The sequence below is a fragment of the Triticum urartu genome, chromosome 7A, assembly GCF_056163025.1.
Source record: "Triticum urartu cultivar PI428250 chromosome 7A, HENAU_Tu73, whole genome shotgun sequence".
Classification (NCBI taxonomy): Eukaryota; Viridiplantae; Streptophyta; class Magnoliopsida; order Poales; family Poaceae; genus Triticum; species Triticum urartu.
In genome coordinates, this window is record NC_141879.1 from 258,974,527 (window position 1) to 259,002,355 (window position 27,829).

The 27,829-nt window shown below is 45.7% G+C and overlaps 1 protein-coding gene across 2 annotated transcripts; it reads left to right on the forward strand.

The window, feature by feature from the left end:
- Window positions 1-24,509: 24,509 nt before the first annotated feature.
- LOC125518018 (S-adenosyl-L-methionine-dependent methyltransferases superfamily protein) lies at window positions 24,510-27,286 on the forward strand. 2 transcript variants are annotated; one of them, XM_048682983.2, is made up of 9 exons: window positions 24,510-24,856; window positions 25,902-26,015; window positions 26,102-26,170; window positions 26,272-26,291; window positions 26,366-26,418; window positions 26,497-26,527; window positions 26,611-26,689; window positions 26,826-26,956; window positions 27,050-27,286. In XM_048682983.2, exons 1-9 carry the CDS (start codon window positions 24,685-24,687, stop codon window positions 27,104-27,106), a joined length of 726 nt encoding a protein of 241 aa, XP_048538940.1. In that variant the 5' UTR covers window positions 24,510-24,684; the 3' UTR covers window positions 27,107-27,286. The 2 variants fall into 2 exon arrangements, with proteins under 2 accessions (XP_048538940.1, XP_048538939.1); XM_048682982.2 differs by having other exon boundaries at window positions 24,561-24,856; window positions 26,823-26,956.
- Window positions 27,287-27,829: the final 543 nt, after the last annotated feature.

A 27,829-nucleotide genomic window follows, 5' to 3' on the forward strand; every position in this document is an offset into this window, starting at 1 on the left:
CCAGTGATCCACTCCTGGATCACTATTGTACCCTCTTGCCAAACTTATGGTGAGGTACACAATAGGTCTGGTACACAGCATAGCATATTTTATAGAACCTATGAATGAGGCATAGGGAATGAATTTTCATTTTCTTTCTATTTTCTGCCGTGGTCGGGTTTTGAGTCTTTACTCAACTTCACACCTTGCAACACGGGCAAGAACTCCTTCTTTGACTGTTCTATTTTGAAGTACGTCAAAATATTGTCAAGGTATGTACTCATTGAAAATATATCAAGCGTCTTGATCTAGCTCTATAGATCTTGATGCTCAATATGTAAGTAGCTTCACCGAGGTCTTTCTTTGAAAAACTCCTTTCAAACACTCTTTTATGCTTTCCTGAAAATTCTACATTATTTCCGATCAACAATATGTCATTCACATATACTTATCAGAAATGTTGTAGTGCTCCCACTCACTTTCTTGTAAATACAGGCTTCACCTCAAGTCTGTATAAAACCATATGCTTTGATCACTTTATCAAAGTATATATTCCAACTCCGAGATGCTTGCATCAGTTCATAGATGGATCGTTGGAGCTTGCACACTTTGCTAGCACCTTTAGGATTGACAAAACCTTCTTGTTGCATCATATACAACTCTTCTTTAAGAAATCCATTAAGGAATGCAGTTTTGACATCCATTTGCCATATTTCATAAAATGCGGCAATTTCTAACATGATTCGGACAGACTTAAGCGTCGCTACGAGTGAGAAAATATCATCGTAGTCAACATCTTGAACTTGTCGAAAACCTTTTGTGACAATTCGAGCTTTGTAGATAGTAACACTACTATTAGTGTCCGTCTTCCACTTGAAAATCCATTTATTCTTAATGGCTCACCGATCAATGGGTAAGGCAATTAAAGTCCATACTTTGTTCTAATACATGGATCTCATCTTAGATTTCATGGCTTCAAGCCATTTCGTGGAATCTGAGCTCATCGTCGCTTCCTCATAGTTCATAGGTTCATCATGGTCAAGTAACATGACCTCCAGAACAAGATTACCGTACCACTCTGGTGCGGAACGTATTCTGGTTGACCTACGAGGTTCAATAGTAACTTGATCCGAAGTTTCATGATCATCATCATTAACTTCCTCGCTAATTGGTGTAGGAATCACTACAACTGATTTCTGTGATGAACTACTTTCCAATTCGGGAGAAGGTACAATTACTTCATCAAGTTTTACATTCCTCCCAATCACTTCTTTCGAGAGAAACTTCTTCTCTAGAAAGAATCCATTCTTAACAATGAATATCTTGCCTTCGGATCTGTGATAGAAGGTGTACCCAACAGTTTCCTTTGGGTATCCTATGAATACACATTTCTCCGATTTGGGTTTGAGCTTATCAGGTTGAATTTTTTTCACATAAGCATCATAGCCCCAAACTTTAAGAAACGACAGCTTAGGTTTCTTGCTAAACCACATTTCATATGGTCTCGTCTCAACGGATTTAGATGGTGCCCTATTTAACGTGAATGCAGATGTCTCTAATGCATAACCCCAAAATGATAGTGATAAATAGGTAAGAGACATCATAGATTGCACCATATCTAATAAAGTATGGTTATGACGTTCGGACACACCATTATGCTATGGTGTTCCAGGTGGCATGAATTTGTGAAACTATTCCACATTGTTTTAGTTGAAGACCAAACTCGTAACTCAAATATTCATCTCCATGATCGGATCGTAGAAACTTTGTTTTCTATTTGCGATGATTTTCCACTTCACTCTGAAATTCTTTGAACTTTTCAAATCTTTCATACTTATGTTTCATCAAGTAGATATACCCATATCTGCTCAAATCATCTGTGAAGGCCAGAAAATAACGATACCCGCCGCGAGCATCAACACTTATCGGATCACATACATCAGTATGTATTATTTCCAATAAGTCAGTTGCTCGCTCCATTATTCCAGAGAACGGAGTCTTAGTCATCTTGCCCATGAGGCATGGTTCGCAAGCATTAAGTGATTCATAATCAAGTGATTCCAAAAGTCCATCAGCATGGAGTTTCTTTATGCGCTTTACACCAATATGACCTAAACGGCAGTGCCACAAATAGGTTGGACTATCATTATTAACTTTGCATCTTTTGGCTTCAATATTATGAATATGTGTATCACTACGATCGAGATTCAATAAACCATTCACCTTGGGTGTATGACCACAAAAGGTTTTATTCATGTAAATAGAATAACAATTATTCTTTGACTTAAATGAATAACCGTATTGCAATAAACATGATCCAATCATATTATGCTCAATGCAAACACCAAATAACATTTATTTTAGGTTCAACACTAATCCCGAAGGTAAAGGGAGTGTGCGATGGTGATCTTATCAACCTTGGAATCATTTCCAACACACATCGTCACCTCGTCCTCAACTAGTCTTTGTTTATTTTGCAACTCCCATTTCGAGTTACTACTCATAGCAACTGAACTAGTATCAAATACCGAGGGGTTTTCTATAAACACTAGTAAAGTACACATCAATAACATGTATATCAAATATACCTTTGTTCACTTTGCCATCCTTCTTATCCACCAAGTATCTAGGGCAGTTCCACTTCCAGTGACCATTCCTTTGCAGTAGAAGCACTCAGTTTCAGGCTTGGGTCTAGCTTTGGGCTTCTTCATGGGAGTGGCAACTTGCTTGCCATTCTTCTTGAAGTTCCATTTTCTTCCCTTTGCCCTTTTTACTTTGAAACTAGTGGTTTTGTCAACCATCAACATTTGATGCTTTTCTTGATTTATACTTTCGTCGATTTCAGCATCACAAAGAGCTCGGGAATCGTTTTTGTCATCCCTTGCATATTATAGTTCATCACGAAGTTCCAGTAACTTGGTGATAGTGACTAGAGAACTTTATAAATTACTATCTTATCTGGAAGATTAACTCCCACTTGATTCAAGCAATTGTAGTACCCAGACAATCTGAGAACATGCTCATTGGTTGAGCTATTATCCTCCACCTTGTAGGCAAAGTACTGTTAGAGGTCTCATACCTCTCAACACGGGCATGAGTATGAAATACCAATTTCAACTCTTAGAACATCTTATATGTTGCGTGGTGTTCAAAATGTTTTTGAAGTCCTGGTTCTAAGCCATAAAGCATGGTGCACTAAAGTATTAAGTAGTCATCATACCGAGCTTTGTCAAACGTTCATAACGTGTGCATATGCTCCTGCAATAGGTCTGTCACCTAGAGGTGCATCAAGGACATAATTCTTCTATGCAGCAATGAGGATAATCCTCAGATCACGGACCCAGTCCGCATCATTGCTACTATCATCTTTCAACTTGTTTTTCTCTAGGAACATATCAAAAAATAAACGGGGAGCTACATCGCAAGCTATTGATCTACAACATAGATATGAAAATACTATTAGGACTAAGTTCATGATAAATTAAAGTTCAATTAATCATATTACTTAAGAAATCCCACTTAGATAGACATCCCTCTAGTCATCTAAATGATCACGTGATCCAAATCAACTAAACCATGTCCAATCATCACGTGAGATGGAGTAGTTTTCAATGGTGAACATCACTATGTTGATCATATCTACTATATGATTCACGCTCAACCTTTCAGTCTCCAGTGTTCCGAGGCCATATCTGCATATGCTAGGCTCGTCAAGTTTAACCCGAGTATTCCGCGTGTGCAAAACTGGCTTGCACCCGTTGTATGTGAACGTAGAGCTTATCACACCCGAGCATCACGTGGTGTCTCGGCACGACGAACTGTCGCAATGGTGCATACTTGATGACCCACAAGTATAGGGGATCTATCGTAGTCCTTTCGATAAGTAAGAGTGTCGAACCCAATGAGGAGCAGAAGGAAATGATAAGCGGTTTTCAGCAAGGTATTCTCTGCAAGCACCGAAATAATAGGTAACAGATAGTTTTGTGATAGGATAATTTGTAACGAGTAACAAGTAACAAAAGTAAATAAAGTGCAGCAAGGAGGCCCAATCCTTTTTGTAGCAAAGGAAAAGCCTGGAAAAACTCTTATATAGAGAAAAGCGCTCCCGAGGACACATGGGAATATCGTCAAGCTAGTTTTCATCATGTTCATATGATTCACGTTCGGTACTTTGATAATCTGATATGTGGGTGGACCGGTGCTTGGGTGCTGCCCTTACTTGGACAAACATCCCACTTATGATTAACCTCTATTGCAAGCATCCGCAACTACAACAAAAGTATTAAGGTAAACCTAACCATAGCATGAAATATATGGATCCAAATCAGCCCCTTACGAAGCAACACATAAACTAGGGTTTAAGCTTCTATCACTCTAGCAACCCATCATCTACTTATTACTTCCCAATGCCTTCCTCTAGGCCCAAATAATGGTGAAGTGTTATGTAGTCAACGTTCACATAACACCACTAGAGAAGAGACAACATACATCTCATCAAAATATCGAACGAATACCAAATTCACATGACTACTAATAGCAAGACTTCTTCCATGTCCTCAGGAACAAACATAACTACTCACAAAGCATATTCATGTTCATAATCAAAGGGGTATTAATATGCATATAGGATCTGAACATATGATCTTCCACCAAATAAACCAACTAGCATCAACTACAAAGAGTAATTAACACTACTAGCAACCCACAGGTACCAATCCCTGACTTGAAGACAAGAATTGGATACAAGAGACGAACTAGGGTTTTGAGAGGAGATGGTGCTGGTGAAGATGTTGATGGAGATTGCCCTCTCCCAATGAGAGGAGCGTTGGTGATGACGATGGAGATGATTTCCCCCTCCCAAAGGGAAGTTTTCCCGGCAGAACAGCTCCGCCAGAGCCCTAGATTGGTTACGCCAAGGTTCCGCCTCGTGGCGGTGGAGTCTCGTCCGGAAAGATGGCTTATGATTTTTTCCTCATCAAAAGACTCCATATAGCAGAAGATGGTCATCGAGGGCCACCAGGGGGCCCACGAGGTAGGGGGCGCGCCCAGGGGGTAGGGCGCCCCCCACCCTCGTGGGCAGGGTGTGGCCCCCCTGGTGAACTTCTTGCGCTTAGTATTTATTATATATTCTGAAAATGCCTTCCGTGAAGTTTCAGGACTTTTGGAGCTATGCAGAATAGGTCTCTAATATTTGCTCCTTTTCCAGCCCAGAATCCCAGCTGTCGGCATTCTCCCACTTTATGTAAACCTTGTAAAATAAGAGGGAATAGGCATAAGTATTGTGACATAATGTGTAATAACATCCCATAATGCAATAAATATCGATATAAAAGCATGATGCAGAATGGACGTATCAACTCCCCCAAGCTTAGCCTCGCTTGTCCTCAAGCGAAAGCCGAAATCGAAAAATATGTCCACATGTTTAGAGATAGAGGTGTTGATAAAAGTAAAATACAGACATGAGGGCATCATGATCATTCTTAGAACAACAACTTATATAATTCTTGCCATATGATCTCTTATGCTAGAGTAACAATTCAATCAAAATTTCAAGTATGAATCATAAACTTCATTGAAAACTAACAAACTATAATCTCGGTCATTGAAGCAATTGCAATTTATCATAACATAGGAAAGAGTCAATATAAGAGCTTTTCAGCAAGTCCACATATTCAACTATCATATAGTCTTTCACAATTGCTAAAACTCACGCAATACTTATGGGTATGGAGTTTTAATCGGACACAGAGAAAGATATGGGCTTATAGTTTTGCCTCCCAACGTTTTACCTCAAGGGTAATGTCAACGATAATAGTTCATGAAAACTCACATCCAATTAGCCATATATAGCAGGATCTTTCCAACATGTTGTGCTTGCCAAAATATAAAATGTAAAAAGGAAGGGTGAAGATCACCATGACTCTTATGCGAGGTAGAAGATATAAGTAAAAGATAGGCCCTTCGTAGAGGGAAGCAGAGGTTGTCATGCGCTTTTATCGTTGTATGCACAAAATCATAATGCGAAAGAACGTCACTTTATATTGCCACTTGTGATATGGACCTTTATTATGCAGTCCGTCGCTTTTATTTCTTCCATATCACACGATCGTATAAAGCTTATTTTCTCCCACACTAATAAGTCATACATATTTAGAGAGCAATTTTTATTGCTTGCACCGATGACAACTTACTTGGAGGATCTTACTCAATCCATAGGTAGGTATGGTGGACTCTCAGGGCAAAACTGGTTTAAGGGTGTTTGGAAGCACAAGTAGTATCTCTACTTGGTGCGATGAATTTGGCTAGCATGAGGGGGAAAGGCAAGCTCAATCATGTTGGATGATCCATGACAATATAATTTATCTCAGATGTAAGAAAACATAACCCATTACGTTGTCTTCCTTGTCCAACGTCAACTCTTTAGCATGTCATATTTTAATGAGTGCTCACAATCATAAAAGATGTCCAAGATAGTGTATTTATATGTGAAGACCTCTCTTTCTTTATTACTTCCTATTAATTGCAATGATGACCAAAACTATGTGTGTCAACTCTCAACAACTTTTATTCATCATACTCATTCTATGTGAGCTCATTACTCTCCATAAGATCCATATGATCTCTTTGTTTCTTTTTTATTCTTTCTCCTTTCTTTTATTCACTCAAGATCATGGCAAAATAATCAAGCCCTTGACTCAACACTAATCTTTATTATATATAGCTCACGGACTTGATAACATAGAAGGATCATAAAGCAAAACTCACAACTAGATCATACTAAAAGCTTTTATTCTACTAGATCAAGATATTATCAAAAGGGTCGAACTAAGAAAAATGGTAAAGATAAAAGTGATGGTGATACGAACCGGGGCACTCCCCCAAGCTTGGCAGTTGCCAAGGGGAGTGCCCATACCCGATGCTCAGTTCTTCTTTGTTGGTGAAGAAGATGGTGGTTTTGTTGATGGCGTAGGCTTCTTCCTTCATTTGCGCTTGAGGACAGAATTTTGGTCCCTTAGGTCCTCGATCTCCTGCTCCAGGCTCAGTATCTTTTTGCATAGTTCCTTTTTGTTTTCCTGCAAGAGGCGAAAAGGGATAAACTCGATCTTAGGTTTCTTTACTCTATCCGGGAGGCTTGACTTTTTGAACTCCACATGCATGTCCCCAGGTTGAGGTAGTGGGACTTCATCTTCATCTGAGCTCGTCTCCTCCTTTCCCTTAGGTTCATAGTCCTCTTCTTCTTCCGTAGTCCAACCACAATGCTCCACATCCCCATAGACTTTAGGATCTGCAAGGTAATCAGCCACATAGCTCTCTCCTTCCGAATCCTGGGACAACATGTTGCTCAAATCTGCAGCAGAACAGCTCGAAACAAAGACAGGAGATATTTGCGTGATACGGGAGTCAAAACCTCCGGGAGATTATATAATGAACTTTTACCGACCGAAATATGTGTCGTGTACGAAAACGGAGTCCAGAGAGCACATGAGGTGCCCACGAGGTAGGGGGCGCGCCCAGTAGGGTAGGGCGCGCCCTCCACCCTCGTGTCCTTCCCGGATTGCTTTTATTTTTCTATTTTTCTAAATATTCCAAAACGGAGAAATATTGCCATAAAAACTATTTTGGAGTCAGTTTACTTACCGTACCACATACCTATTCCTTTTTGGAGTCTGAAACGTTCCGGAAAGTATCCCTTATGTATTCCTCCGGGGTTACGGTTTCAATAACATTGCTTTCAACATTTATAGGATTACCTGAGATATAATGTTTAATTCTTTGACCGCTCACCACCTTCGGATTTGTGCCTTCGAAGTTGTTGATTTTTATGGCACCGGAACGATAGACCTCCTCGATAACGTAAGGACCTTCCCATTTAGAGAGAAGTTTTCCTGCAAAAAATCTTAAACGAGAGTTGTATAGCAATACATAATCACCTACATTAAACTCACGCTTTTGTATCCTTTTGTCATGCCATCTTTTAACTTTTTCTTTAAATAATTTGGCATTCTCGTAGGCTTGGGTTCTCCATTCGTCAAGTGAGCTAATATCAAATAACCTCTTCTCACCGGCAAGTTTGAAATCATAATTGAGCTCTTTAATGGACCAATATGCATTATGTTCTAGTTCGAGAGGTAAGTGGCATGCTTTTCCATAAACCATTTTATACGGAGACATACCCATAGGGTTTTTATATGCACTTCTATAGGCCCATAATGCATCATCAAGTTTCTTGTACCAATTCTTTCTAGATCTATTAACAGTCTTTTGCAAAATTAATTTGAGTTCTCTATTACTCAATCCTACTTAACCACTAGACTGTGGGTGATAAGGAGATACAATTCTATGATTAACATCATACTTAGCAAGCATTTTACGGAAAGCACCATGAATAAAATGTGAACCACCATCAGTCATTAAATATCTAGGGACTCCAAACCTCGGAAAAATAACTTCTTTAAGCATCTTAATAGAGGTGTTATGATCAACACTACTAGTTGGAATAGCTTCTACCCACTTAGTAACGTAATCAACAGAAACTAAAATATGTGTATACCCATTAGAGGAAGGAAAAGGTCCCATATAATCAAAGCCCCAAACATCAAATGGTCCAATAACAAGTGAATAATTCATAGGCATTTCTTGACGTCTACTAATATTACCAATTCTTTCACATTCGTCACAAGATACAACAAACTTCCGGGCATCCTTGAAGAGAGTAGGCCAATAAAAACCGGATTGCAATACCTTATGTGCAGTTCTATCTCCAGCGTGGTGTCCTCCATAAGCTTCAGAGTGACACTTGCGTAGGATCTGTTCCTGTTCATGCTTAGGTACACAATGTCTAATAACACCATCTACTCCTTCTTTATAAACATGTGGGTCATCCCAAAAGTAATGTCTCAAATCATAGAAGAACTTTTTCTTTTGCTGGTATGTGAAACTAGGTGGTATATATTTAGCAACAATGTAATTAGCATAATCAGCATACCATGGAGCAATACGAGAAGCATTTATGACATTTAATTGTTCATCAGGAAAGCTATCATCAATAGGTAGTGGGTCATCAAGCACATTTTCTAACCTAGACAAGTTGTCTGCAACGGGGTTCTCAGCTCCCTTTTTATCAATAATATGCAAATCAAATTCTTGTAGCAAGAGAACCCATCTAATAAGTCTAGGTTTAGCATCTTTCTTTTCCATAAGATATTTAATAGCAGCATGATCCGTGTGAATAATTACTTTAGAATCAACAATATAAGGTCTGAACTTATCACAAGCAAATACAACTGCTAAGAATTCTTTTTCAGTAGTAGCATAATTTCTCTGAGCATTATCTAGAGTTTTACTAGCATATTGAATAACATTCAATTTCTTATGAACTCTTTTCCCTACAACAGCACCTACAGCATAATCATTGGCATCACACATAATTTCAAAAGGTAAATTCCAATCAGGTGGCTGAACAATCGGTGCAGAGATCAATGCTTTCTTAAGTATTTCAAATGCTTCTACACAATCATCATCAAAAACAAATGGTATATCTTTTTGTAATAAATTAGTCAGAGGCCGAGAAATTTTTGAGAAGTCCTTAATGAACCTCCTATAAAAACCGGCATGACCAAGGAAACTTCTTATACCTTTGATGTCCTTGGGACATGACATCTTTTCAATAGCATCAACCTTGGCTTTATCAACTTCAATACCTCTTTCAGAAACTTTATGCCCCAAGACAATACCTTCATTAACCATAAAGTGGCACTTTTCCCAATTCAAGACAAGATTAGTTTCTTCACATCTCTGCAAAACTCGGTCAAGGTTGCTTAAGCAATCATCAAAAGAGGATCCATAGACGGAAAAATCATCCATGAAAACCTCACAAATCTTTTCACAAAAGTCAAAGAATATAGCCATCATGCATCTTTGAAAGGTAGCATGTGCATTACATAAACCAAAAGGCATACGTCTATAAGCAAAAGTACCAAAAGGGCAAGTAAAAGTAGTCTTTGATTGATCATTGGCTGACACAGGTATTTGAGAGAAACCAGAATAACCATCTAGAAAGCAAAAATGTGTATGTTTGGATAATCTTTCTAGTATTTGATCGATAAAAGGTAAGGGGTAATGATCCTTTTTAGTAGCTTTATTTAATTTGCGGAAATCAATTACCATCCTATAACCTGTAATAATTCTTTGCGGGATCAACAAATCTTTATCATTAGGAATGACAGTAATACCTCCCTTCTTAGGGACACAATGGACAGGACTTACCCACTGACTATCAGCAACGGGATAAATTATACCTGCCTCAAGAAGCTTTAGTATTTCCTTTCTTACCACTTCCTTCATCTTAGGATTCAGCCGTCGTTGATGATCACGAACTGGTTTGGCATCTTCCTCCAAATTTATTTTGTGTTGACACAGAGTGGGACTAATGCCCTTAAGATCATCAAGAGTATGTCCAATAGCAGCACGGTGCTTCTTTGGAATTTTCAGTAATCTCTCTTCTTCATGCTCTGAAAGGTTAGCACTAATAATAACAGGATATATCTTCTTTTCATCAAGATAAGCATATTTAAGAGTATCAGGTAATGGTTTAAGCTCAAACACGGGGTCACCCTTGGGTGGAGGAGGATCCCCTAGGATTTCAATAGGCAAATTGTGTTTCAAGATGAGTTCCTGTTTAAAGAATACTTCATCTATTTCCCTTCTTTCATTCATAAACATATCATTTTCATGGTCTAGCAAATATTGTTCTAAAGGATCACTAGGAGGTACGGCAATAGAAGCAAGACCAATAATTTCATCTTTACTAGGCAATTCCTCTTCACGGTGTTGTCTACGAAATTTAGAGAAATTAAACTCATGAGACATATCACCTAAACCAATCATAACAACATCCTTTTTGCAGTTTATCTTAGCATTAACTGTGTTCAAGAAGGGTCTACCAAATATAATAGGACAAAAGCTATCTTGTGGGGAACCAAGAACAAGAAAATCAGCAGGATATTTAGTTTTCCCACACAAGACTTCAACATCTCTAACAATTCCAATTGGTGAAATAGTATCTCTATTGGCAAGTTTAATTGTGACATCAATGTCTTCTATCTCAGCAGGTGAAATATCATGCATAATTTCTTTGTATAAGTCATGAGGTATAGCACTAGCACTGGCACCCATATCACATAAGCCATGATAACAATGATCTCCTATTTTAACAGAAATAACAAGCATGCCTACCAAAGATCTAGGTTTATCTTTAGCACACGGTTTAGCAATTCTAGCAGCCTCATCACGGAAATGAATAGCATGCCCATCAATATTATCAGACAAGAGATCTTTAACAATAGCAATATTAGGTTCAACTTTAATTTCCTTCGAAGGTGTATAAGTTCTAATATTGCTTTTACGAACCACAGTTGAAGCTTTAGCATGATCCTTTATCCTAACAGGGAAAGGTGGTTTCTCAACATAAGAAATAGGAACAATAGGATCATTATAAGTGATAGTATTTTCTTCAACTTTAATAGGTGCAGCTACTTTTACTTCTATGGGAGGATGATATTTAAACCACTTCTCCCTAGGGAGATCAACATGAGTAGCAAAAGATTCACACAAAGAAGCTACTATCTTAGAGTCAAGTCCATATTTAGTGCTAAATTTACGGAAAACATCGGTATCCATAAAAGATTTAACACAATCATACTTAGGTGTCATACCTGACTCCTTACCTTTGTCGAGGTCCCAATCTTCAAAGCTGCATTTAATTCTTTCCAATAAATCTCATTTGAATTCAATAGTCTTCATCATAAAAGAGCCAGCACAAGAAGTATCGAGCATGGTGCGATTGTTATCAGCAAGCCGAGCATATAAATTTTGAATAATCATTTCTCTTGAGAGCTCATGATTGGGGCATGAATATAACATTGATTTAAGCCTCCCCCAAGATTGAGTGATGCTTTCTCCTTCGCGAGGACAGAAATTATATATATAATTGTGATCACGATGAACAAGATGCATAGGATAAAACTTCTGATGAAATTCCAATTTCAATCGTTTGTAGTTCCATGACCCCATATCATCACATAGCCTATACCATGTCAATGCATCTCCCTTCAAAGATAAAGGGAAGACCTTCTTCTTAATAACATCTCTGGGTACACCTGCAAGCTTAAATAATCCACAAACTTCAACCACATATATTAGTTGCTCATCAGGATGCATTGTTCCGTCTCCTGCAAAAGGATTAGCTAGCAGTTTTTCTACCATACCCGAAGGAATTTCAAAGCAGACATTTTCATTTTCATTTTCAGTAGGTTCAGTAGGTTGAGGAGCAACTCTTTGCTCTACTGGTCGGGGTGAAGATACCCCGAACAAGCCCCTCAGAGGATTACTTTCCATAGTAACAAGTGACAGTAAATTTCAGCACACTGTATAAATTTTCCTTACCAAATTCCACCTACCAAAGGCGCTTCACTCCCCGGCAACGGCGCCAGAAAAGAGTCTCGATGACCCACAAGTATAGGGGATCTATCGTAGTCCTTTCGATAAGTAAGAGTGTCGAACCCAACGAGGAGCAGAAGGAAATGATAAGTGGTTTTCAGCAAGGTATTCTCTGCAAGCACTGAAATAATAGGTAACAGATAGTTTTGTGATAGGATAATTTGTAACGAGTAACAAGTAACAAAAGTAAATAAAGTGCAGCAAGGAGGCCCAATCCTTTTTGTAGCAAAGGACAAGCCTGGAAAAACTCTTATATAGAGAAAAGCGCTCCCGAGGACACATGGGAATATCATCAAGCTAGTTTTCATCACGTTCATATGATTCGCGTTCGGTACTTTGATAATATGATATGTGGGTGGACTGGTGCTTGGGTGCTGCCCTTACTTGGACAAACATCCCACTTATGATTAACCTCTATTGCAAGCATCCGCAACTACAACAAAAGTATTAAGGTAAACCTAACCATAACATGAAACATATGGATCCAAATCAGCCCCTTACAAAGCAACACATAAACTAGGTTTTAAGCTTCTATCACTCTAGCAACCCATCATCAACTTATTACTTCCCAATGCCTTCCTCTAGGCCCAAATAATGGTGAAGTGTTATGTAGTCGACGTTCACATAACACCACTAGAGAAGAGACAACATACATCTCATCAAAATATCGAACGAATACCAAATTCACATGACTACTAATAGCAAGACTTCTCCCATGTCCTCAGGAACAAACGTAACTACTCACAAAGCATATTCATGTTCATAATCAAAGGGGTATTAATATGCATATAGGATCTGAACATATGATCTTCCACCAAATAAACCAACTAGCATCAACTACAAAGAGTAATTGACACTACTAGCAACCCACAGGTACCAATCCCTGACTTGAAGACAAGAATTGGATACAAGAGATGAACTAGGGTTTTTAGAGGAGATGGTGCTGGTGAAGATGTTGATGGAGATTGCCCTCTCCCGATGAGAGGAGCGTTGGTGATGACGATGGCGATGATTTCCCCCTCCCAAAGGGAAGTTTCCCCGGCAGAACAGCTCCGCCAGAGCCCTAGATTGGTTTCGCCAAGGTTCCGCCTCGTGGCGGCGGAGTCTCGTCCGGAAAGATGGCTTATGATTTTTTTTCCTCATCAAAAGACTCCATATAGCAGAAGATGGTCATCGGAGGGCCACCAGGGGGCCCACGAGGTAGGGGGCGCGCCCAGGGGGGTAGGGCGCGCCCCCCACCCTCGTGGGCAGGGTGTGGTCCCCCTGGTGAACTTCTTGCACTCAGTATTTATTATATATTCTGAAAATGCCTTCCATGAAGTTTCAGGACTTTTGGAGCTGTGCAGAATAGGTCTCTAATATTTGCTCCTTTTCCAGCCCAGAATCCCAGCTGCCGGCATTCTCCCTCTTTATGTAAGCCTTGTAAAATAAGAGGGAATAGGCATAAGTATTGTGACATAATGTGTAATAACATCCCATAATGCAATAAATATTGATATAAAAGCATGATGCAGAATGGACGTATCAACTCCCCCAAACTTAGACCTCGCTTGTCCTCAAGCGAAAGCCGAAATCGAAAACTCATGTCTATGGTTAGGAAACATAACCATCATTGATTCAACGAGCTAGTCAAGTAGAGGCATACTAGTGACACTCTATTTGTCAATGTATCCACACATGTACTAAGTTTCCGGTTGATACAATTCTAGCATGAATAATAAACATTTATCATGATATAAGGAAATATAAATAACAACTTTATTATTGCCTCTAGGGCATATTTCCTTCACCGCGAGCAGCAGGACTCGTCGCTGCCACCATCCGTGCGGCGCAACGACCGCACCGGGACTCCGTCACCCACTCCGGCCAAGGCATCGTCTTCCCACGGTCATCGCGGGCTGGCGGGCACGCAACCTGCGTTACTCATGGCGCAGGAACTCCTGCGTTGCCGCCTCGCCAATGACCTCTACGACGACTGGCTGGCCCACATCATCGAGCTCATCGACTTCGATGTGGCCCACATTCACCTCCCATACAATGCCATAATCGGGTATTTGGCCATCGCCAAGTTCATGGCAGTGACTCACCATGGCTACAATGTCCTCAAGATGCCAGGAAGCGGCAGCATCATCACGGTCGCCTGTGACGAGAAGGATGCAGTGTGTTCCCTCGAGCGCGCTTACCAGGCCACAGCAGCCGAGAACTCAGATGACGAGGGTGCCATCCATCCTCCCAAGGCTGTCCCCAAGAAGAAGAATCATCTCCTCCCAAGGGGCCATCAGGAGGCTGGGTTGTCCGACGATCGTGCCTCAAGTGATTTTCCCACTGCGGGGGCGCCTTCCTCTCTCACATAGGAAGGCGCGCCCGGTGCCCCTCTCAGGTTGGGCTCAGGGGCTCTCCTCTAGAGGGCCTCTAACCTAGCTAGCGTCATGAGGGAGGCATCCGGGCACCATGTGGAGGTGTGCTTCAATGTGCGCTTCCGTGAGCAGGGTGCAGGGTGCGAGGGGCCAGGCACTCAGGAGTTCATCACCAAGGCAATCAAAGAGCTTCAGGAGGCGTGAGCCATGCGCGGTGAGCGCCGTCCTGCACCACCCAGTGCAGCTGCTGCCCCTAACATGGGTGGCGAGCTGCGCATCTGCGTCAACATTCCAGGACTCAACAAGGCCGCTTCTCAGGAGCGCTTCTGGCCGTAACGCGTCGGCCGGAGTGGGGGTTGCCCCCGCAGCTATCTCTGCATGCTGTTCGGCATGCTGAACATAGCTTCCACACACCGGCACTACATGCAAGGCATCATGGCGGCTCACGAGGCCTGGCACCAGGCAATCTTGACGAAGGAGATGCCTGACCCTCGTGAGCCTCCCGAGGCTCAGGAGCCAGACGACTCATGAGGAACGACCTCTTCAGCATGCATCTTTAGCTACCCCAACACTTCTTCTACGACGGTGCCAGGTGACCTTTTGGTTTGTTCAATTGAGGGCGCCCCTCGGGCTGCATTATCCTCAAGTTGTACGAGTCCGTCCCTGCAGCACGTATTGTTTTGCGCATATATATCAGAACTGGCCTTACCCTTTCATGAGTTGCTTTATGTTACCACCTGCATGACCGGTGCTTCACCACCATGAATGTCGTGCGCCCTCACAAACCAGCCCGCGACCGCCTCATGATTAAGGACTGGCATGGTATCTGTGCTCGCGTCCGTCCCTGCAGCGTCGCCAAACCCAAGTGGCCGAGCTCTGTCTCGCGGGCCAGCCCCCGTGTACATCACCTCATGTGGCCCTTGGTGACTTGTTCTCGCATGAGCTAATCGAGAGTGGATGAGTCAGGGCGCGCGACCTGGTGCCTCACCGCTACGGGAGTGGCACGCTAGTTGTCTTTCTTTAGGATTGTTGCATGAGAAGACTGGGCATGGCGTCTGTGCTAGGGTCCGTCCCTGCAGCGTTGATAAAACCAGTGGCTGAGCTCTGTCTGGCGGGCCGGCCCCATTCATGTCACCTCCTGGGGTCGTTGGTGTTTGGCCTTCTCATGCGATGTCCTCTAGAGATTCACTCGGTGCAGGCCACCTAAACATCTCGCAGGGTCCTTACAAATGTTTCGAACCAAAATTCAGGCACAACTGGCCTTGAGGTAGGGCCTTGTGAGTCCCGCGCTGGCTCACGGGTGCCCATATACACCTCCTCTAGTCCTGTCGTGCTAGCCATGTTCCAGGACGGGGTTGTACATGCCCCGAAGTCTCCCCTCATAGGGAGCTCCCACCCACGCACCAGTGGAAGCCCCATGCTCTGTGTTGGCGGACGACACAGTCGAGGAGCGGCTATGCCCACGCAAGAGTGGAAGCGCCATGCTCCGTGCTAGTGAATAAACAAGTGAGGGAACCCTAGCAGTTGCAGTAACCTCAGGAGGGCCACTAGGCTCGCTCTCCAGCCTCACCGTGCCACTTTCCCTACGGGAGGGCCGCGCGAGCTAGGGTGCTGGGCACCGGGGCTACACCCAGGTCACACCTGGCGCACTCCCCCTCCACAAAGTCTGTCGCACCTGGTCTTCTCACGACCCTCCCAGCCGAAAGCTGACGAGGAAAGGTATGGGGGCTCCGGATTAACTCAGACGCTGCTCGCATTTCCTTCATGAGGGTTGTTTGTACGTCAAGGGGGAGCCCTGAGCATCGCGACTCAGGGGCCTCACTAGTCATGTAGCCCCTCACCCCTTGGCCTCGTCCTGGTGATCCGAACGCCCCAACGGCGGCTAAGGCATGCGCGGGGTCGGGCCCTGCCAACACAGAACACTAAGGCAAACAAGAGGAAATCGAGCACGGAAAGGAAATGGCGGAGTCCCAACAGTTATTACAAAACATATTGTTCCATGAATTTAAATAGAAGTTCTCACGCCTCCACAAGGCACGACGAATGTTGTAGGGTCGAACTAGGAGGAAGCGACGCCTAATGACCCACAAGTATAGGGGATCAATTGTAGCTCTTTTTGATAAGTAAGAGTGTCGAACCCAGCGAGGAGCAGAAGGAAATGACAAGTAGTTTTCAGTAAGTAATGTCTGCAAGTGCTGAAATTGTAAGTAACAGAGTAGTTTGATAGCAAGATAATTTATAACGAGCAAGTAACAATAGTAGTAACAAAATAGCAAGTTAGCCCAATCCTTTTGAGGCAAAGGACAGGCCAAAACGGTCTCTTATGATAAGCAAAGCATTCTCGAGGGTACACGGGAATTTCATCTAGTCACTTTCATCATGTTGGTTTGATTTGTGTTCACTACTTTGATAATTTGATATGTGGGTGGACCGGTGCTTAGGTGCTGTTCTTACTTAAACAAACCTCCTACTGATGATTAACCCTCCCGCAAGCATCCGCAACTACGAGAAAAGTATTAAGAATAAATTCTAACCATAGCATTAAACTTTTGGATCCAATCGGTCCCTTATGAAATAGCGCATAAACTGTGGTTTAAGCTTCTGTCACTCTCGCAACCCACCATCTAATTGCTACTCCACAATGCATTCCCTTAAAACCAAATATGGTGAAGTGTCATGTAGTCGACGTTCACATGACACCACTAAGGGAATAACAACATACATACTATCAAAATATCAAACACATATCAAGTTCACATGATTACTTGCAACATGATTTCTCCCGTGACCTCAAGAACAAAAGTAACTACTCACAAATGATAAACATGTTCATGATCAGAGGAGTATTAAATAGCATAATGGATCTGAACATATAATCTTCCACCAAATAAACCATATAGTAATCAACTACAAGATGTAATCAACACTACTAGTCATCCACAAGTACCAATCTATAGTTCCAGTAACAAGATTGAACACGAGAGATGAACTAGGGTTTGAGAGGAGATGGTGCTATTGAAGATGTTGATGGGGATTGCCCTCACCAAGATGGGAGAGTTGTTGGAGATGATGATGACGATGATTTCCCCCTCCGGGGGGAAGTTCCCCCGACGGAATCGCTTCGCCGGAGGGCAAAAGTGCTCCTACCAAGTTCCGCCTCGAGGCGGCGGCGCTTCGTCCCGAAAGTCCTCCTCTTATTTTTTAGGTCAAAATGACTTATATACCAGAAGATGGGCACCGGAGGTGGTCCGAGGAGGCCATAACCCACCAGGGCGCACCTAGGGGGCCTGGCGCGCCCAGGTGGGTTGTGCCCACCTGGTGGGCCCCCTCTGGTGTTTATTGGCTCCAGTATTTCTTAAATAATCCATAAAATATCTTCGTGAAGTTTCATCTCATTTGGAGTTGTGCAAAATATATGGCTTGGCGTAGCTTTTCCAGGTCCAGATTTCCAGCTGCCGGAATTCTCCCTCTTGGTGTGTTCCTTGCAAATTATGAGAGAAAAGGCATTAGAATTACTCCAAAAAGCATTATTATGGATAAAAACATTATAAATAATAGTAAGAAAATATGATGCAAGATGGACATATCACCGCCGCCGCCTTGGATGTTGTCGTCGCCCGCCTTGGAAAGGCTATCATCGATGACGCCGCCGTCTTCGCTGCCGGCTCCAGTCGCCGCATCCGCTAGGTCGGGGACGCAGAGGAACTTCTCCAACAGGGCTTCCACCTGCTTCTTCATGGCCTCGGGGGCAGCATTGCGGGACTCAAGAGTCACCGAGTCGACCAGTGCACCAAGATCGAAGCTTGGGTCTCGGAGGTGGAGATGGCTGAAGACACGCGTCGCGACCGCGGTGAAAAGTGCATGGCACTCCCCCTCCACCATGGAACCCACTCTGGCGCCCTCAAGTGCGTCGACGAGCTTGGGAAGAATACCAGCAAGGCCATCCTCCGGAATCGCCAGCGGCTTCTCGTACCCTTCTCCGTAAAGGGAGTGCAGCACCGTGCGGGACCTCACCTCGAGGGAGAGGAAGGCTTCGCGCCCCGTGGCTGCCACCTTCTTGGTGACGGCAAGGGTCTTCTCCCTGGCTTCCAACCGGGCCTTCTCCTCAGAGACAAGCTGGGCGTGGGACGCCTAGGCCCTGTCTACCTCCTCCTTTAGCTTCCCAGGCGGCCCCGCTCCGCAGCATGGTCCTTGGTCGCCTGGGCCAGCTCGGCGTCGCGGTCGGCGAGCGCTTCCTCCCGGGCCTTCAGCCCCTCCTCTCATTCCTGGAGCCGACGGGCGTGGACATCCTGCTCCTCGTGAAGGGCCTTCAGCTCGGCTTCCTCCATGTTGCAATGCTCCTTGGCGGACACTGCGTCAGCTAGCGCCGCATCACGAGCCGTCATGGCCTCGCCGGCCTTCTTCCCGCTCCCCGTGGCGGCGGCCTTGGCCCGGCCCCAGGTCGTCCTGGCAAACGTGTCGACCTAGAGCCACCCTGAGATCAGCGCCATGTGCCCGTCGGCGCCCTGTAGATCGGTCCGGAGCTGGTCCAGCGCGATGTAGGCTTCCTCCAGAGCCTCGGGCCTGACGAGGGGGCCGCACTCCGCCAACGCAAGGGCCCGGGGAGGAGGCGACACTGGCGCCAGGACTGGCGTCACCGTAACAGCAAGGGCAGCCGGGGGCTCTGGAGCCCCTGAATCCCCCGCAGGCACGACGGGGACGGGCGGCTCCGGAGTCTGCTGGGCCATGAAGGCAGCCTTCTCCTGAGGCTCTACCACCATGCTCCGAGGGACCCGCTCCGTCACGGTGGAGTGCGAGGAGATTTCCTCCGTCTGCGCTAGGCCCACCACGGCCGTGGCAGACGGCGTTGCCTCCGGGGTCCCGGCTCCCTCCTCCCTCTTCTTCACCTCGGTCTCCATCCTGGTTACCAGGAGGGGAGCATTGTGGGCACAACATTAAGGACGGCAAATGAAAACAAGGCAAGAATACTTACTCGTCGGCAATGACGAACGCCTTCTTCCTGGCTAGGGCTAGGGCGCCCCCGACCTTCTTGAGCACGGGCTTCGTCGCACCCTGAGGATTGGCGGGGCGCATAGTGGCTGGCCTCAGTGCGACAGCGACAAACGACAAGGCGGAGGCGTCACCTCGAGGAAGGGATGCCGCCTCGCCCTTCTTCGGCATTGCTCAGCCTAGCCTCCGTAAGGGGGTGGCCCCAAACCTCATGACGACCCCGGTGGAGGGCGGAGATCCCTCGACCGGGAGCTGGGCAGCGTCGTTGTCGTCGGAGAGGCCATGGAGGAGAGGTCTCCGCCGCGTCATCCACGACCGCCTCTGAGTCCTCCCCCCTTCTCCTTGGCGTCATCGCTCAAAGACACCATCACCGGGGAGTTGGGGAGCACAGGCAGCACGAGCCCCAACTCACTAAGACGGGCATGGCGGCGACTAGCTCTGCCCTGCCGCCACGGCGGTACAGCGGCAGATAGGCCGCTGGGAGGCCGCCCGGATCCTTCTCAAGCAGGGTGTGAAGGGCCTTCTCCAGATCCTCGCTTGTCAAGCTCCCTGGGTGCAGCCGGATGTTGTCCTTCGCACCCTTGAAATCCCACATGGGGCGCGAGCGAGACTGAAGCGGGGTCAGGCGATGCGTCAGGAACTCCTTAACGAGCATGGCCCCCATCAGCACCCCGGACTCCATGTCCGCTTTCATCTTCCTCAGGACCGGCGCCGCCTAGGAGTCGGTGAGTTTCTCATGACCCCACTAGTCAAGCTTCTCCGGCAGCTCGGTCGGCAATTCCAGCCGCGCGTGGAGGCCCCTGGCGTCCATGAAGACCCACTTGCACCGGAAGTTCTCCACCTTCTTCCCGTCCCTCATGAGTGCGTTGCCGCTATGGACCACAATGAAGGAGACGCAGGCGAAGCACTGATTTGGGTCGTGCATCCGGAGGTAGAAGAAGTGGTGGAGGAGTGCGACGGCGGGCATCACGCCCACAAATGCCTCGCAGTAGAAGGCAAAGATGGACATGAGGAGGATGGAGTTGGGTTGGAGGTACAAAGCCTGAACCTGGTAGTGGTCGAGGATGGTGGTGAAGAACTTGGAGAAAGGCGGGACGAGCCCCACGAAGACACTGTGGAGGAAGAAGGGATAGAACGTCTCCGCCAGGGTCCGTGGATCGGTAGAGCCGACCAGGAGCAGCGTCTCCTTCTGCTCGTTGTGGTCGCTCATTGTCAATGGGAGCACGGCGGCGAGGTGCCTCTCCTCGATGATGGAGGACACGCTGGGGGCCAGTGCAGGAGAGGAGGAGGAGCTCGCGGCCTGCGTAGCCGACTTCACCTTCCCGGATGCCATCAGCGAAGAACTTGAGAGGAGAAATTTGGCAGATCTGGAGATGCTCTCGGCAGGAAGAAAGAGGATCCGGAGCAAGGCAAGAAGGAGGCAATGAAGGCTCGGAGGCAGGCGCCAGCCTTTTGTCAGCCAGGGGCAGTTGTCGAGGCAGCGTGGGGAAGTGGAGACGCCCACGTCCCATCAAGCGCCACGCATCGACTCGGTCCGTAGGAGATTGGGGCCCGTGACATTTCGCCCTTGCCCTTTGGCTTTGCCTCAAAGCCAAGTCCAAGCGCGCCTTGGGCCCGGGGGCTACTGTCGGCGTTCTGGGAACCAAGGTACCTAGACTTGCCTGCCTATGGCCCACGACGTGGCTCCGTCGATGGCCTGGTACGGCCCATCTTCAACACCTTCAAGACAAGACCCTCGCGAGGCGGACGACATCAAGACCTTTGGAGGGAGCGGCCTCCTCAGGCTGGCCCCCGAGGAGCGGAGATCTCTATGCAGGTGGGCACCTCATGAGATTGAGGTAACGCCAGTCATGACGACCAAGGCCGGGCGGGCGCCAACGGGCGCAGAGCAGCAGGTTTTCTCTTTGGTGCTAAGGAGGCAAGCGCAGGTGCGGGGTCCTGAAGAATCACCCAAAGGTTTCCATTCTCGTGCAACAAGACCAAGACCACCAGGATGGCAGGATGGATGTCATCACCGAGCCCACCGCGGTTTCACAACCAGGAACTTTGCATGTGAAGACCACCTTTCGCCAGGATAGGATGTACTACTTGTCCCCTTTCAAAATTGTCCACTATGCGATCCCTTCCCGCCTACGCTTTGGGGGAAGAGGACCAAGGCCACTATAAATATAGGCTACCCACCACCGGGGAAGGTGGACCGATCCTTAGCTCATACCCGCACTAGAACAGACCTCGTGAGGTTGTTCTTCCCTTGTACTAGTTCATCCTCAGCTCATCATGAGGCTAATCCACCACAAAGAAGGATCTTGGTGTTGTGCCCAGTGTACTGAACCCAATGACTCTATTATGACAACACTGGTACCATTGCTCTAGCCAAGGAACCAAGGTTTCACAAGAGGACCAGAAACATAAAGCGACACTTCAACTCCATCCGTGATGCAGTCAAGGAGGAGGACATAAATATTTGCAAAGTACATACGGATCTGAATGTTGTGGATCTGTTGACTAAACCTCTTCCACGGGCAAAACATGATCAACACTAGAACTCTATGGGTGTTAGATATATTACCATGCAATGCTAGATTATTGACTCTAGTGCAAGTGGGAGGCTGTTGGAAATATGCCCTAGAGGCAATAATAAAGTGGTCATTATTATATTTCCTTGTTCATGATAGTCATTTATTATCCATGCTATAATTGTATTGACCGAAAACTCAAATGCATGTGTGGATACATAGACAACAACATGTCCCTAGTAAGCCTCTACCGGACTAGCTCGTTGATCAAAGATGGCTATGGTTTCCTAGCCATGGACATGAGTTGTCATTTGATAACGGGATCACATCATTAGGAGAATAAGCATAGCATATTATCGTGTCAAGTTTATTGCTATTGTTTTTCTGCATGTCAAGTATATGTTCCTATGACCATGAGATCATGCAGCCCACTAAGGGGTTGTGCGCCCACCTCACCCCATCACACGTAACCAAAAGGGGTGGGGGTGCCCCTAGGGCAGCCAACCCCTTTGCATTTGGGGGGCAAGGCTCCCGGGGGGAGGCACCCAAAACCCATCTAGGGTTTCCCTCCTATGGCCGCCGCCCCCTAGATGGGATCTAGGGCGTCCCCTTCCTCCTCTGTTCCCCATATATATAGAGAGGCAGAGAGAGGACAGCCACACCTCTTGAGCACAACTCCACGCCACGGCGCTGCCCCTCCTCTCCCTCGTAGCCATCTTCCTCTTCGCAGTGCTTAGCGAAGCTCTGCTGAGATTCCACAACCACCACCGCCACCACGCCGTCGTGTTGCTGGAGGACTCGAGCTACTACTTCACCATCGCTCGCTGGATCGAGGAGGTGAATGCGTCATCAAGTCGTACGTGTGTTGAACGCGGAAGTGCTGTCCGTTCAGCACTTGGATCGAAGTTCGCGGGATGGATCGTGATTGGATCGCGAAGACGTTCGACTACATCAACCGCGTTTCTTTACGCTTCCACTTAACGATCTACAAGGGTATGTAGATGCAATCTCTCCTCTCGTAGAGATTGATCTTGGTGAGCGTAGGAAATTTTTTGTTTCCCATGCAACGTTCCCCAACAACTATGTCAATAGGTTAGTCCCAGAAAATGATATAAAGTTGCTAGTAAATGAGTATAAAACATCCAAGAATGATACTTTAATAGCATGAAACAATCAAAAATTATAGATACGTTGGAGACGTATCACGCTACTGTACCCCGTCGTCACGTTGAGGTCGATGACAGCCGCGACCGGGATGGCGGGGGTGGCCGGCGCGACCATGCTGCTGTCTGGTGACGTGGAGAACCGGTTCTGGCCATGCAGCAACGACGGATGATACCCGTGCGTCTCCGGTGTGACGGACAAGCTCGGAGACTAGTACCATGGAGGATGAAGGGCCGACGAGCTTCTGCTAGCCGCGACCATGACAGCGACCATGGCTGGCGGGGTTGGCACAACCCTAACATGAGGAGGGTGTGCGCCTTGGTGACGATGTCCTCCTTGTCATTGACGTCGGCCTTGTGCTGCGCGGCCGCCTCAGCGGCGAAGTCAGCAACGGCTTTCTTCTCCTTCTCCCTTGTACGCTAGGCCCCCTCTTGGCCGATCCTTGGTCGAGCTTGGCGAGCTCCGTCAGCGTGAGTTCCGACCGCAACTTCTTGGGACCTTTCCTCTTCGCCGCGGGGCACCCGATAGCGTCCAGGTCGCCGGGATTCTTCGGGGCGCCGACCATGGAGGAGGGAGGGAAGGGGGAGTGCAGGAGGGTTTTAGGGCAAATGGAGGGAAAGTGGACGCACGTGTCCCCGTTGGACGGGCCGGGGAAGGACAAGGGTGCACGTCCCGCCCATCTGCGCCATGTCCATTTTGACGCAAACACGGCTCAAAGTTGAGCCGGGAATGGATCGAAACCGGACCGAAAACATGCATTTATCCGTTTGCTTTCGCACGTTGCGCCGTGTTTTCTGTCCGTTTACTCCAAAGTGACGGGACCTGACCATTCAGAGTCGTACGTTGGAGTTGGCTTTACGTTATTCAAACGGATAAAATCTGGACAAAACATATTGTCCATTTGGGTAGTTGCATCACCATGATTGAAATGTTCTCCCCATCGTCCATCGGCCATCGCACTCCGTTTCCGCACGTGCACCAGCGCACCGGGATCGCATCGCACTGCGCGAACCACTCCCAAAGTCCCCACTGGACTCCACCCGCCCCTCCCCACCCCGCGGATCCGGAATCCTCCACGAATTAACGAGTTTCCCCTCCCCTGCTGCCCGGCCGGCGCGCGCGGTCACCATCGTCCATCGACCGAAGCCAGTGCGCCCCCGCGGCCAGATCCGAGCGGAGGGATGACGGGGGCGGCGTCGCAGGCGTACGGGGAGGCGTGGTACTGGGACGAGCGGTACCGCAAGGAGTCGGGGCCCTTCGACTGGTACCAGAAGTACCCCGCCCTGGCGCCGCTGCTTCGCCTCTACGTGCGCCCGCACCAGCGCCTCCTCCTCGTCGGATGCGGCAACTCCGGTGAGTAGCCTATCTTTGCTCCACTCGCCCATGCACCCTCGGGGCGGGATCGATCAGGGAGGGAGTTTCTCTGGGCACCTTGGTTGACCTGCTCCAGCGTCTCTGGTTGGGATCGCCGGGAGACTATTCACTCGATCGATCAACTGGAATGCAATGTAGAATGTGTGCTCTACGGAGTCTTTACGTTTTTGTAGAATGAATCGAATGCTGTTAGACACAAAGGTTTCCTCAATCAGACAGCATTTGCTCGATGGTATTCCCTCAGTGCGATTACGTGGTAACAATACAACCAAAGCAACTCGTGATGTAGCAAGTTAATATGTTACTACTTATTACCAATCTGAGACAACCGGCCTCTCGGCCCTTTACCCCATTACCACTGAAAGCATATGACAAATATGATGCGTTGCGGTTCATGGCCCCATGTCTGGCCAAAACATCATGTGCAAAGTGACATGCGTGTATGAGCGACGTTGCTTTATCAGTGTCACACGTATGTCAGCAAAAAGGTGAAATGGGGTTGTGAGACATATCCCCTAGCGACTCCCTTCCCCAAAGCCGGACCCCTTGTAGTCAATGGATACGGAGTACGTACTAGTTAACTTGATTTAATGAACTACTGGTGATATGGAAATTTATGTACCACATTTCCTTTAATCAAATTTTGATAATATTTTGGTCCCAGTTGAGAGTTATTGAAGCATGATGGCCTCCTCGATCCATTTAGGTGCACCGTCTTGGGTTCATAAAAACTTACTGTCTGATAATTAGCACGGAATTGGCGAGTTACACAGTCCATTCTCATCTTCTATTGTCTTCTACTTATTGTATTGACTGTTAGGCATAGATAATGACGGAATTATTCTTATCCCTTTTGAAACTGGTTGTTTGTTGATTGAGATATTTTTTATCACTAATTTGCTATGCAGTTTCAGACTATATGATTTATTTCTGAATTTAGATGCAGTTGTTGTATTATTGCCAGCATGTTTATTCTTGGTTTAGTTGAAATTACTTGTTTTTAATCTATTTCGATGTTTCACAGTTTTTGGTGAAAACATGGTTCAGGATGGTTACCAGGACGTTGTCAACATTGATATATCGTCTGTGGTGATTGAACAAATGAAGAAGAAATACCATGATAAGCCTCAACTAAAATGTATAATCTTTGTTCCCAACATTCAGACATTGAATCCCTACGGAGTATCTACGGCTTACTATTGTATTATTTCCTGCAATTTACAGATACGAAGATGGATGTAAGAAACATGTCAGACTTTGAGTCTGGTTCATTTGATGCTGTTATTGACAAAGGTATCGTTATGATGTAAATGTAATGGTTGCCAGCATTATGGAACATCTATGCATGCGTATGTAACATGCCATTGGGTTCTAAACCATTCTGTTATTTGCAGGAACACTAGATTCTATTATGGTGAGTCAATTGTTGCCAGGATACTCAGATATTCTTCCCATGCCATACTCAGAGCCGTGTTTCTTGTATTGTAGTGCGGCCAAAATTCACAAGAGCATGCAGCGAAGATGCTAGGGGAGGTGAACAGGTAAATAATGGACTGATATTTGTTGTGATATCTCTGTTTATTTGACTATAGCTTTCTATTTGTTTCTTCTATCTGCAGAATCCTCAACGATAAGGGGGTCTACATCATGGTAATTGATAGTATTATTAACATGGTAACTCTGTGGTTTTCTTCTTGTGTTTATAAACTTCTTTGAGTGTCACAATGCTACAGATTACTTATGGGGATCCAAGTTATCGATTGAATCTTCTGAAGGACCTCCAATTTTGGACAGTAAAGCTTCACGTCATAGGTTAGTGGGTTTTGCCACCGGTTGGACTTAACGATGTCCTACTCTTGACCCTTTTGATCTATTTTTTTTATTTTCTGAAGCTCTAAATAACAGTGTTATCTGTTTTATGATTTTACATACACAATCGACATAGCAGATAGGTGGGAGAGAAGTTCCAAAAAGACATGGGATCTGACCGAGCCACTGCCTTTACAAGATGATAGTACATCGATTATCAACCTTCTTGGCCCAAAACCTGATGTTCACTATATTTATGTCTGTATAAAGGTTAACCGTCGACAAGCTTGTCATAATCATCCGAACTTGCTTCCTGAACTCTTCATATGACTAGTTATTGAATAATCTTACATTGTTATGCAGGACAACGACAGTGCAAGGGTGGACTTGAAGGCCGAGGTCAATGAAGCAGACAAATGATCGCATATTATAACCTTTTTGGATCATCGTGTATAACCAGTGTAGCGAATAATGTAGGGAATACATTTTGTAACTCTTGACGTGTGTCGTTGTTGGCAACAATTTAGCAAAATTACAGCTAGGATGTTGCTTCTTCGATCATCGAATTTGGAATAGAAATGAATGTGCTGTTTTCATGTCTTTCGATCTTGTGTAGAATTTATTTCCGTGTTCACGGAACAGAGGACCCGCTCGGAGTGTGGGAAATCTTAGAGAAAATGATCTCGGTTTTCTACATAAAGAAAAGCCAGAATCTTGTGGGACGGAAAAGTATCTTGGGAAAATTTGTGGATGTTCACAACATATGCCTAGAACCCCTAAAAAAATATGAAAACAGTTTTCAAAAGTTTTGTTTTTTTTGTTTGAGTTAATTACACAAAACCACAACTTCAGGATAACTTATAACACTTTACCACAACGTTTGAGTTTTTTAACACAAAACCACAACTTCGGGGCAACTTATAACACTTTACCGCAACTTTTGAGTTTTTTAATACAAAGCCATAACTTCTGAACTAATTCTCAACATTGAGCCAAAATTTATCGGTCAACTACTTTAATAGCCAATCTGAATGATTTGGCCCACATGTCAGGTTCTAGGTAGCAAGTTCCCTCCTACGTGGCGCTGACTGGATATGTGTAACATAGCAGTCTGCATACGACATCATCATATCCTCGACGATG